A 14,673-nucleotide genomic window follows, 5' to 3' on the forward strand; every position below is an offset into this window, starting at 1 on the left:
GGCTTACTGAAAATGCAAAACGGAAAGAATTTACAAATGGAAACGTGAGAGTTCCAGAAAGCAAGTATGTCCTGGTTAAACGGGTTGGAAGTTTTACCTACCGACTATCTGACCCCGGACAGCGTCGCTGTCAGAGGCGTTCAGCTTGCATAAATCCAAACGCTGGTCTGTTATAAATCAAACAGAAATGACAGTTTAAAACGTGTGTGTTTTATTCTGAAGGTCATTTTAATCAGAAGGTCAAACTCACAGCCTGTATCTTTGAGTCTGCTGATGGCGTTGGACAGGAGCCTCACGCAGCCCAGGAATCCGGCTCCCTGCTTCTTGTGTATCTTCTTATGGTTCCATACGCTGATCGTGATCGAGTCGGTTTTCCCGATGTATCTAAAAGCACATCGGAAGAAATCTTTTGCTAGCTGTGACACTTCTGTATAAACGGTGCAGAACAGAAGATGGGTGAAAACCGATGCTTACAGATCATAATGCTGGTTCCATTTAGGGTCCAGTGTGCTCTTAACTGTGTCTGTGGAGTGACACTGGCCTGAGCCATCCACCACAACTTTGGCAAAAGGGTCGGGCAATCCTGTGAGAAAAACACCGCTGTGTCAACGTGTCGCAGGCTGGAAATGAAAGACGTGCTTTTGCGGCAGCGTCAGAATGTCTTTCGTACACAGAGTCGCTGTGTGACATCCGCGCCGCGTGCTGTTTTACGTCCTGACCGGGGAACGTTCAAGCACTGTGATATAAATACCCTCCAATAAACACTGTGCGACAGATTATTTGAATTAATATTACTATTACAACTAATCTGAATAAATGTAAAAGAAAACAAAAAAAAAACTCTTTGCTCTGATATATCAAACATACGTGACTTATTACTCATAGATCAGACTCTTTCTGCTCTGTGTCGCTCTTCCACACGCTGCCCGGTCTGATTAATCATCGTCACGCTAGAGTGAAGCGCGCCGGGGTTTAGTAAGCCGCCTAGATGTGCGCTGAATACGTTGCAGTTGTGCGGTAGTCATTAGCATGAAACGTGGGCCGTGAATAACTTGAGCTTATTGACACAGACGGGTGTGTGTCGCTCAGGATCCCGTTATGCCATTAAGCCATCGAGGACTCCAGTGCAGTGAGTTTCAGACCAAGTCCTCGTGTGTGTGTGTGTGTGTGAGAGTGTGTGTGTGTGTGTGTGTGTGAGTGTGTGTGTGTGTGTGTGTGTCCAAACAGCTGTGGGTGGAATCCGATTAGAAATTTTTGCAAGATGAGGTGAATTCCCAATGTGACGGAACAAAGCATACAGAAGCAGAGAGCTCTGAAAAGTCGGTGACTAGGAGCTTGAGATGAAAAGCTGTTAGACCTAAATCTGTACCATCAAACATTATATTAGCCAACAAATATAACAATACTTATAAAAAAAAAAGACAGAATTTATTTATTTATTTATTTTAGGGGGGGGGGGGGGAGTGGGGGATGTGATGATGATGATGATGATGATGTGTACTTACGGAAGAAGTCTTTCTTTGCGAGATTCTTGGCACACAAGACTGAAAGCAAAACAAAGACATTCATCAGGTTTTTTTTTCAGTACTAAAACACGACTGAGCATCTGTGCGAGCTTCGTTTCCACTATTACACAACTCCACATTCAAAAAGAAAAGTTAAGGCTTAAACGAGTCATAAAGTATCGCTGAAGTGCCTCTGCTGCTGGATTTCTTTTCTTGGCGGCGTTTTTGGACGGGAAAATCCCGACGCGTTCGATGCCTGATTGAACTGATGTTATGTTGGTGTGACACTATAATAACACCTGTGTGGAGCAGGAGAGTCTGATGATGAGCACAGAATCGTGTAGGACACAGTCAGAGAGAGGAAATGACTCTGATCACAGTATCTGGTGTAACCCAGATGAAGATCTGAGGATCTCTCGAGTCCTGGTTCCTGTCGAGGTTTCTTCCTCGTGGCGGTAGATCAGCACCGCCGTCACCTCTGGTTTATTCATTAGGAATAAATTTATATATTGAAAAATGTATGTCCTGAATGTGTAGATTACAAAACAGCTGCTATACAAATCGAACTGAACTGAACCGACTACATCGTGCTGTTCATCTCCGAGAGCTCGGTGTTCAAAGTGCTGAGAATGTGCCACTTTTGCGGCTTGTTGAGGTTTGTTGTGTAGTTGTAAAGGCGCTCGTTGTTATCCAACTGCTCATTATTCAGCATGACGTATTTCCCCATCGTCAGGGCGTGCGGGTCTGTGACGTTCGGAGGTTTGCTCCCTGACCCTAGTGCTGCTACGTCCTGGTGAATGTGTGACGCGATGGGCAGCGTGTCGATTAGATGTCTGTTGCTAAGAAACTAGCCCCAACTTTCTAACATCGCATCGCTTCACACTGTACAGCGATGTAAAAGGTAAAAAAGCTGAGCTGACCACAGTGTAAAACGTTCCTCTATCTAGGGTTAAAGTGGAGTTTAGAGCAATAACCTGAGGTTAAGCGCAGGGCCTTAACGAGCCCTGGACTACAGTATGAGTTAACTAGAGTTTATAGTTCAGCACTTCAGTCGTCTTTACTAGAAGCTCCACCCTCATGAACTCCAGGACCGACTGCACTTCTCAAAATGAACTAAACTTTCCAGAAACCAGCGCCTGAGGAAAAAGACCATGTACATGACTGAGCGTCACAGGACGATGAGAAATCACCCTACTTTGTCATTGTGCTGTGACAGTGCTGACGCTGAGGAAATGCTTCAGTGAACGGTGAAGGCCACTTCCTCTCTCTCGCCCGGGGAACACAACCACGCATGGGGAGAGGATGCTTCGTCCTAACTGGACTCCTCGACGCGTCGGGTACAAACGGTTGCCATAAGAAGCAGGCAAAGTTTCCAGCACGTGTTCTGTCATCGCTGTGCATGTGACCTCGTGTCAGAAAAGCTAGCAGCTGCTGATCGTCAGAAAAATCACACGTCACTGATCAGATGACTCACAGTTGTGTTTGAGCCACTTACACACATCAGGTAAAGGTGTGCTAGACAAATTACACAACATTCTTAATTCCATAGTTCTTTATCAAACAAATAACATGCGTGTGTGTGTATGTGTGGTCTGTGAGCAATTGTGTGTGTGTGTGTCTTGTCCGTGAGCAATCGTAGTGTGTGTGCACAATTTTGTTGTGTTTGCACAATTTTGTCACACTCCCACAACACAATCACATGATCTGGGCTAATTAAACTGATGTAGTGTGTAGAGAAGGTTCAGAGAGAAAATCGTGGAACATGCACTCAGCTTAACACGGCCAGAGAGAGAGAGCGGGAGAGAGAGAAAGAGAGAGAGAGAGAGAGAGAGAGAGAGAGAGAGAGAGAGAGAGAGTGAGAGAGCGAGAGTGTGTGTAAGAGCCGCTCTGTTCTCTCTGCTCTGCCCCTATAGGGTGGCGTCTCCCCATGTGACAGCACATCTGAATAGATGAGAGATGAGAGAATGCACTATGTTGTGAGTTAAATAAGGAGCTTGACTGAGAGAGAGAGAGAGAGAGAGAGAGAGAGAGAGAGAGAGAGAGAGAGAGAGAGAGAGAGAGAGAGAGAGGGAGGGAGGCAGGCTGCACTCTGGCTGAATGTTAATGTAATAACAGGGCTGCTAATTTGTAAGGTTCATCGTAAACATGACCTGTGATCATGAGGTAAATCAGAGCTCATAAGAAAGGTGTGTGCGTGTGTGTGTGTGTGTGTGTGTGTGTGTGTGTGTGTGTGTGAGTGTGTACTGCTGTGAGCCTGACACCACACACACCTCCTCCACCTTTTCCAGCACTCACAGCAGGGAACACCTCATTAGAGCTGAACTTTATCAAACAGCGCGTGGGAGAGAGGGAGACACAGGAGAAGAAAAACGGCAGAGAGAGAAAGAGAAAGAGGGAGAGAGACCAAGAGAGACAGAGAGACAGACAGGGAGGCAGACAGGCAGAGAGAGAGAGACAGAGAGAGAGTGAGAGACAGAGAGAGAGAGAGAGAGAGAGAGAGAGAGAGAGACACACACACAGACACAGAGACCGAGACAGAGAGAGAGAGACACAGACACAGAGACCGAGATAGAGAGAGAGACAGATAGACACAGAGAGAGACAGACACAGAGAGAGAGAGAGAGAGAGAGAGAGAGAGAGAGAGAGAGAGAGAGAGAGAGAGAGAGAGATATGACTGCATCACTCTTGTGGTCATCCGGTAGTCCAGCAACAGTGAATAACGGTTACTGCGGCAACTGGTGGATTAACTGGAGGAGCTGCACTGCATAAGTAATGAACAAGAGCATCAAGTCCACTCGTATGATTAAGGACTGCCTCCGGCCTTCAAAAGCAGCTGGGAGAAATGTTACAGAAAAAAAGATGCGTACATATTTCACTTAAAAAAACGATATTTCACTAAATTGAGGAGTAAAAAAAAAAAAATCAAAGTTCCTGTACTGGACTTAAGACCTCTGTAGCCATGGAAACAAAGCGAAAGTTTACAAGAAGAGGAGAGAAGTTTTCTGAGGCAGACAGTGCTGACAAGCTCAAGTTTACTTCTATAAATCCATCAAAGGTGTGTTTATAGAGGTGAGGAACATCAAATCAAACAAGCAGACCATTATCTAAAATAATCTGAAATGAAATAAAAACAGCTTTTCTTTATCAAGTTTCTCTACACGAAATCAGTGTTCTAATAGGGACGAGCAAGAGATCATCCATTCCAACATCTGGCAACATTCCTGATGAGCTTTCAGGCCAAGCAGAACAGCTGGGCCCTTAAACACGACTCGCAGAGCTGCTTTACTGCCGTCCTTTTGTGAGCGACTGTTACAACAAATACAGCAACATGCTCACAGTTAACCATTACTAAACACACACACGCAAACACAGACAGACGAGCACAGAGACAGACAGACAGACGGACAGGAGAACACACAGTCAGCCAGACAGACAGATAGACGAGCACACGGTCAAACAGGCAGGCAGACAGATGAGGACAGAGTCAGACAGACAGACAGACAGACAGGCAGACGAGCACACTGTCAGACAGACAGACAGACGAGCACACGATCAGACAGACAGACGAGCACACTGTCAGACAGACAGACAGACAGACGAGCACACTGTCAGACAGACAGACAGACGAGCACACTGTCTGTCTGTCAGACAGACAGACAGACGAGCACACTGTCAGACAGACAGACAGACGAGCACACTGTCAGACAGACAGACGAGCACACTGTCAGACAGACAGACAGACAGACAGACGAGCACACTGTCAGACAGACAGACAGACAGACAGACGAGCACACTGTCAGACAGACAGACAGACAGACGAGCACACTGTCAGACAGACAGACAGACAGACAGACAGACGAGCACACTGTCAGACAGACAGACAGACAGACGAGCACACTGTCAGACAGACAGACAGACAGACAGACAGACAGACGAGCACACTGTCAGACAGACAGACAGACAGACGAGCACACTGTCAGACAGACAGACAGACAGACAGACAGACAGACGAGCACACTGTCACAAAGACAAATGGACAGAAAGGCACATGGTCAGACAGACGAGCTCAAGTTTACTTCTGTAAATCCATCAAAGGTGTGTTTATAGAGGTGAGGAACATCAAATCACATAAGCAGAACATTATCTAAAATAATCTGAAATGAAATAAAAACAGCTTTTTTTTAATAAAAACAGCACACGGTCAGACAGACAGATGAGCACAGAGTCAGACAAACAGAGAGAAGAGCACATGGTCAGACAGACGAGCATACGGTCAGACAGACAGACAGACGAGCACACGAACAGACAGACAGACAAACAGAGACAGAAGAGCACACAGTCAGACAGAGAGACAGACGAGCACACGATCAGACAGACAGACAGAGAGACAGACGAGCACACGATCAGACAGACAGACAGAGACAGACAGAAGAGCACATGGTCAGACAGACAGACAGACAAACACACACAGAAAGACAGACCGACGAGCACACAGACAGACAGACCGACGAGCACACAGACAGACAGACAGACGAGCACACAGACAGACAGACAGACGAGCACACAGACAGACAGACAGACGAGCACACAGACAGACAGACAGACGAGCACACAGACAGACAGACAGACGAGCACACAGACAGACAGACATACGAGCACACAGACAGACAGACATACGAGCACACAGACAGACAGACATACGAGCACACAGACAGACAGGCATACGAGCACACAGACAGACAGGCATACGAGCACACAGACAGACAGACAGACATACGAGCACACAGACAGACAGACATACGAGCACACAGACAGAGATGAGCACACAGACAGACAGACAGACATACGAGCATACAGACAGACGAGCACACAGACAGACAGGCATACGAGCACACAGACAGACAGGCATACGAGCACACAGACAGACAGGCATACGAGCACACAGACAGACAGGCATACGAGCACACAGACAGACAGGCATACGAGCACACAGACAGAGATGAGCAGACAGACATACGAGCATACAGACAGACGAGCACACAGACAGACAGACAGACAGACGAGCGCACAGACAGACGAGCGCACAGACAGACGAGCGCACAGACAGACGAGCGCACAGACAGACGAGCGCACAGACAGACGAGCGCACAGACAGACGAGCGCACAGACAGACGAGCGCACAGACAGACGAGCGCACAGACAGACGAGCACACAGACAGACGAGCAGACAGACAGACAGACGAACAGACAGACAGACAGACGAACAGACAGACAGACAGACAGACGAGCACACAGACAGACGAGCACACAGACAGACGAGCACACAGACAGACAGACAGACGAGCACACAGACAGACAGACAGACGAGCACACAGACAGACAGACAGACGAGCACACAGACAGACAGACAGACAGACGAGCACACAGACAGACAGACAGACGAGCACACAGAGACAGACAGACAGACGAGCACACAGACAGACAGACAGACAGACAGACAGACGAGCACACAGACAGACAGACAGACGAGCACACAGACAGACAGACAGACGAGCACACAGACAGACAGACAGACGAGCACACAGACAGACAGACAGACGGGCACACAGACAGACATACGGGCACACAGACAGACAGACATACGAGCACACAGACAGACAGACATACGAGCACACAGACAGACAGACATACGAGCACACAGACAGACAGACAGACGAGCACACAGACAGACAGACATACGAGCACACAGACAGACAGACAGACATACGAGCACACAGACAGACAGACAGACATACGAGCACACAGACAGACAGACAGACAGACATACGAGCACACAGACAGACAGACAGACATACGAGCACACAGACAGACAGACAGACATACGAGCACACAGACAGACAGACAGACAGACATACGAGCACACAGACAGACAGACAGACATACGAGCACACAGACAGACAGACAGACATACGAGCACACAGACAGACAGACAGACATACGAGCACACAGACAGACAGACAGACATACGAGCACACAGACAGACAGACATACGAGCACACAGACAGACAGACAGACATACGAGCACACAGACAGACAGACAGACATACGAGCACACAGACAGACAGACAGACATACGAGCACACAGACAGACAGACAGACATACGAGCACACAGACAGACAGACAGACATACGAGCACACAGACAGACAGACAGACATACGAGCACACAGACAGACAGACATACGAGCACACAGACAGACAGACATACGAGCACACAGACAGACAGACAGACATACGAGCACACGGACAGACAGACAGACGAGCACACAGACAGACAGACATACGAGCACACAGACAGACAGACATACGAGCACACAGACAGACAGACATACGAGCACACAGACAGACAGACATACGAGCACACAGACAGACAGACATACGAGCACACAGACAGACAGACATACGAGCACACAGACAGACAGACATACGAGCACACAGACAGACAGACATACGAGCACACAGACAGACAGACAGACAGACATACGAGCACACAGACAGACAGCTACAGCAGCACAGACAAGCACATGCGAGTGCAGAGAGAGTCTACTGTCTGTCTGAAAGCCTGTGGTTCTGTCCACATTCTGAGTCTCTATATTTTCCAAAAGAAGAGAAATAGTCGGTTTCATTCTGAAAAAGCTGCAAGCTCCTCGGCACATGGCAGGGCTGGTTTGACCTGCACACAAGTTTCTCACCGAGCTGATCCAGCTCCAGGAGTGATCAGACTGAACCAGGGTTAACTCAGGTGAACTGAAACTCTCAGTGTTCGTGACGCGTCAGGGACAGACCTTTAAAACCACCTGCTCTCGTGTGTCAGGTCTCAGTACAGGGTGCCAATATTTTTATTTGTAAATGGTGCGGGTAGTGCGGCAAAACGTGCGACGCACGATAGCCACGGTACAAGGAGATCGCTTACTATCACCCAGTTTCATTTGGGTAATCGTGTTATATATTAGTATAACAGGTGATAACTAGAGCTGGGCAAAATGATGATGATATCAACATCGTGATAAACAATACCACGATATACGTCAGAGATATCGCTGGCATTTTTTTCTTTTAAATATTTAAAAACAATTTTTATATTTCTATTCATATTCCAAGCAGAATCTTTTGTTGAATCCATTTATTTTAAAATAATTGCAAATTAAATAAGCAATTCAATTTGAAAAAAGTGACAGCAGATAAATACACTTATTTATAGATAGATAGATAGATAGATAGATAGATAGATAGATAGATAGATAGATAGATAGATAGATAGATAGATAGATAGATAGATAAAACATTTATTAATAAATAAACACTTAATTCTCAACTCCAGTGTATCGCCTTCAAACACTGTGATACGATATTTTCTGTCTTATCGTCCGGCGCTAGTTAATCCTAATAATGCTGTGGATCAAGAGCGTTTACCTCACACACACACAGTCACAAACACACACAGTCACTCACACACACACACACACTCACACTCACACACACACTCACACTCACACTCACACTCACACTCACACACACACACACACACACACACACACACTCACACACACACACTCACACACACACACACTCACACACACACACTCACACACACACACTCACACACACACACTCACACACACTCACACACACACACTCACACACACTCACACACACACACACTCACACACACACACTCACACACACACACTCACACACACACACTCACACACACACACACTCACACACACACACACTCACACACACACACTCACACACACACACTCACACACACACACTCACACACACACACTCACACACACACACACACTCACACACACACACACACACACTGCAGTGAAGACCATGTGTGTACATAACTAAATAAAAAGACATATTGTGTGTGTGTGCCTGTGAGATACAAGTCAGGTACAAAATGTTGCGCTTGTGGTACATGTAATAAAAAGTTACCCCCTGAATGGGGCATTAATGGTGGTTCAATTCCATAAACTAGAATCTGCAGTACGCAATCGGCCCGACACATAACCTGTCTGAGGTAAACTAGACCCTACACACTGCTGGTTATTTCTACTCAGATTATTAATGCTGTCTGGGAAAAGTCTAACGTCTAAAAACTACAATCTTGAAGCTTCTTGAACTGCACAAATCCTCACTAAAGAGGAGCTAAAGATTTAGCCACAAGCGGCACAGACGCTACACGAATCCTTTCACATCATGTAGAGGCAGATGAGCAGCTCCCGCTGGGAAGCTGAGGTGTAAGAATGCTGCGCGTTTCCACGTGCATGAACGGACATGTCATTACACAGAGGCTGAGGAACAGAGGGTCAGACAGCTCTGCTGCACTACAGGAAGACAGACACACCTACACGCCTACACAGGGGAAAGGAGAGAGAGAGAGAGAGAAGGAAACGCGGATGTGACATAAAGACACGTTTGGTCTCGGAGAAGGAGGAGGACATCCTGTGTGCCGTGTGCGCTAACTCGTCACGTCCGATTGGATTTCACAACCAGTTTCAGCATCTGATGACAGTATCATGAATTGCTGATAGATTGCCGCCGTGATGGCTGACGAGTTAGGCGTCTAAATGCTCGATAGAAAAAATTGCAAGCGCTGCGCAATACTGCTGAGCTTGTCGGGGAAAAGGGTTAAATGCTTTCAGATGGAAACGTTGTGTTGTAGCTCATAATACAGCACACACACTCTCACAGACACACACACTCACTCTCACTCTCACAGACACACACACACACACACTCTCACAGACACACACACACACACACTCACAGACACACACACACACACTCACAAACACACACACTCTCTCTTTCCCTCAGACACACACACACTCTCACAGACACACACACACTCACTCTCACAGACACACACACACACACACTCACAGACACACACACACACACACTCTCTTTCCCTCAGACACACACACACAGACTCTTTCCCACAGATACACACACACTCTCTTTCCCTCAGACACACACACACACACTCCCACTCTCCCTCAGACACACACACACTCTCTCTCTTTCCCTCAGACACACACACACTCTCTCTCTTTCCCACAGACACACACTCTCTCTCTCCCTCAGACACACACACACACACTCTCTCTCCCTCAGACACACACACACACACACTCTCTCTCCCTCAGACACACACACTCTCTCTCCCTCAGACACACTCACTCCCTCTCCCTCAGACACACACACACTCTCTCTTCCTCAGACACACACACACTCTCTCTCTCCCTCAGACACACACACACACTCTCTCTCTCCCTCAGACACACACACACACTCTCTCTCCCTCAGACACACACACACACTCTCTCTCCCTCAGACACACACACACACACTCTCTCTCCCTCAGACACACACACACACACTCTCTCTCCCTCAGACACACACACACACACTCTCTCTCCCTCAGACACACACACACACACACACACTCTCTCTCCCTCAGACACACACACACACACTCTCTCTCCCTCAGACACACACACACACTCTCTCTCCCTCAGACACACACACACACTCTCTCTCCCTCAGACACACACACACACACACACACTCTCTCTCCCTCAGACACACACACACACACACACACTCTCTCTCCCTCAGACACACACACACACACTCTCTCTCTCCCTCAGACACACACACACACACTCTCTCTCCCTCAGACACACACACACACACACTCTCTCTCCCTCAGACACACTCACTCCCTCTCCCTCAGACACACTCACTCCCTCTCCCTCAGACACACACACACTCTCTCTCTTCCTCAGACACACACACACTCTCTCTCTTCCTCAGACACACACACACTCTCTCTTCCTCAGACACACACACACTCTCTTCCTCAGACACACACACACACTCTCTCTCCCTCAGACACACACACACACTCTCTCTCCCTCAGACACACACACACACTCTCTCTCCCTCAGACACACACACACACTCTCTCCCTCAGACACACACACACTCTCTCTCCCTCAGACACACACACACTCTCTCTCACTCACACACACACACACTCTCTCTGCCTCAGACACACACACACACTCTCTCTGCCTCAGACACACACACACACTCTCTCCCTCAGACACACACACACTCTCTCTCCCTCAGACACACACACACTCTCTCTCTCCCTCAGACACACACACACACTCACTCTCTCCCTCAGACACACACACACACTCACTCTCTCCCTCAGACACACACACACACACTCTCTCTCTCCCTCAGACACACACACACACACTCTCTCTCTCCCTCAGACACACACACACACACTCTCTCTCTCTCCCTCAGACACACACACACACTCTCTCTCCCTCAGACACACACACACACTCTCTCTCCCTCAGACACACACACACACACTCTCTCTCCCTCAGACACACACACACACACTCTCTCTCCCTCAGACACACACACACACACTCTCTCTCCCTCAGACACACACACACTCTCTCTCCCTCAGACACACACACACTCTCTCTCCCTCAGACACCACACACACTCTCTCGCCCCTCAGACCACACACAAACTCTCTCTCCCTCAGACACACACACACTCTCTCTCCCTCAGACACACACACACTCTCTCTCCCTCAGACACACACACACTCTCTCTCCCTCAGACACACACACACTCTCTCTCCCTCAGACACACACACACACACCCGCTCCCGCAGACACACACACACTCTCTCTCCCTCAGACACACAATCTCTCTCTCTCACTCAGACACACACACACTCTCTCTCCCTCAGACACACACACACACTCTCTCTCCCTCAGACACACACACACACTCTCTCTCCCTCAGACACACACACACTCTCTCTCCCTCAGACACACACACACACTCTCTCTCCCTCAGACACACACACACACTCTCTCTCCCTCAGACACACACACACTCTCTCTCCCTCAGACACACACACACTCTCTCTCCCTCAGACACACACACACTCTCTCTCCCTCAGACACACACACACTCTCTCTCCCTCAGACACACACACACTCTCTCTCCCTCAGACACACACACACTCTCTCTCCCTCAGACACACACACACTCACTCTCCCTCAGACACACACACACTCACTCTCCCTCAGACACACACACACTCACTCTCCCTCAGACACACACACACTCACTCTCCCTCAGACACACACACTCTCTCTCCCTCAGACACACACACACTCTCTCTCCCTCAGACACACACACACTCTCTCTCCCTCAGACACACACACACTCTCTCTCCCTCAGACACACACACACTCTCTCTCCCTCAGACACACACACACTCTCTCTCCCAGACACACACACACTCTCTCTCCCTCAGACACACACACTCTCTCTCCCTCAGACACACACACTCTCTCTCCCTCAGACACACACACTCTCTCTCCCTCAGACACACACACTCTCTCTCCCTCAGACACACACACTCTCTCTCCCTCAGACACACACACTCTCTCTCCCTCAGACACACACACACTCTCTCTCCCTCAGACACACACACTCTCTCTCTCCCTCAGACACACACACACTCTCTCTCCCTCAGACACACACACTCACTCTCCCTCAGACACACACACTCACTCTCCCTCAGACACACACACTCACTCTCCCTCAGACACACACACTCACTCTCCCTCAGACACACACACTCACTCTCCCTCAGACACACACACTCACTCTCCCTCAGACACACACACTCACTCTCCCTCAGACACACACACTCACTCTCCCTCAGACACACACACTCACTCTCCCTCAGACACACACACTCACTCTCCCTCAGACACACACACTCACTCTCCCTCAGACACACACACACTCTCTCTCCCTCAGACACACATTCTCTCTCTCCCTCAGACACACACACTCTCTCTCTCTCACAGACACACAAACACACACACTCTCTCTCTCTCTCACAGACACACAAACACACACTCTCTCTCTCTCATAGACACACAGACACACACACTCACACACCTCTGAAATGGAAATCAAATGGAACTCAACCCCCTAACACCAGAGTTTGAGCCACAACATATCGTTTTATTAATGGTTTCTACAGTGTTTGTGATCTACAACAAACGACAGTTTATTCACATTCTGAGCATCAGATGGCTTCCCTGTGGGTGTCTCATATAATCATGGCATTCATATCACGTGTCATAAGTAGTCAAATATTTTGCAAGTGAAACATGACCATAAAAGCGATCTAACGCAGCCGTGACGCAGACTGGAGGCAGACGCACTCCTCCGTGTTTGCTCTTGGAACTATCTGCCTGCTCGGCATGCAACGATGTCCAGATAAGAGACATAAACGATCGCTACTACATGTCCAAACATCCGTCCTAAAATAGCCTGGGCTGAGGATGCCTCAGGGATAAGCGTACCAGTTCTGGGGAAGAGGAGCAAGAAGGAAGAAGAGGAGGACTCGATGCAGAAAAGTCACAGCAGTGCAGAGGAATGCGCTTCCTAATGAGAGACCCTGGAGGAGGCAGTGACCCCCTGACCGCTAGAGAACAACACTCGGATTCAGACTCGGAAAGCTCCACATGAGCAAGTCTTACTGTCTGGTGGGCTCGACGAGACGCAAAACATCACGTCCTGCCTTAACCTGAACACGTGCAGTTTGTGAAAACCACATCAACCCTAAAGGCTTTAGGAGACACACACATCCATCCGCTGACACACACCTGCTAGGGGGTTGTTTAGTGTAACTACAGAAATGCTGTGTGATGATGATGATGATGATGATGAAGTGAGGTTATGATTTGAGGCTGGAGTTACTGAGTGAGTAATAACTTTCAGACCCAGACATCAGCTGACGATGGCAATAAAACGAAGGCACGATATTTGCGTGCTTGCGTGTGTGTGCGCGTGTGTGTCAGCTGTGTGCACTCCGCCGACACTATCCTTCTGTAACTGGCCTTATTTAAATTTCCAGTATATTTCTCCAGAATATTTGCTTGTAGTGACACCCATTAAGCTCCATATAAAGTAACACAAGACTGAAAGGACGAGCAAAAGGTAAAAACAGACTTCCTAAGAAATCG

The 14,673-nt window shown here is 48.2% G+C and overlaps 1 protein-coding gene across 4 annotated transcripts in view; it reads right to left on the minus strand.

Annotated features, from left to right (window-relative positions):
* smurf1 (SMAD specific E3 ubiquitin protein ligase 1) overlaps positions 1-14,673 on the minus strand; it is a 36,967-nt gene that overhangs the window by 9,087 nt on the left and 13,207 nt on the right. For all 4 annotated transcript variants that reach the window (XM_047808091.1, XM_047808090.1, XM_047808093.1 and 1 more), the window contains exons 2-6: positions 1,506-1,544; positions 475-583; positions 251-384; positions 102-167; positions 1-6 (exon numbers count right to left, since the gene is read on the minus strand). The exon at positions 1-6 is cut by the window's left edge and continues 70 nt beyond it. In XM_047808091.1, the coding sequence (XP_047664047.1) occupies positions 1-6; positions 102-167; positions 251-384; positions 475-583; positions 1,506-1,544 (354 nt within the window). The remainder of the gene's footprint in view (positions 7-101; positions 168-250; positions 385-474; positions 584-1,505; positions 1,545-14,673) is intronic.

Source organism: Tachysurus fulvidraco, chromosome 24 (genome assembly GCF_022655615.1).
Source record: "Tachysurus fulvidraco isolate hzauxx_2018 chromosome 24, HZAU_PFXX_2.0, whole genome shotgun sequence".
In the NCBI taxonomy this organism is placed as follows: domain Eukaryota; kingdom Metazoa; phylum Chordata; class Actinopteri; order Siluriformes; family Bagridae; genus Tachysurus; species Tachysurus fulvidraco.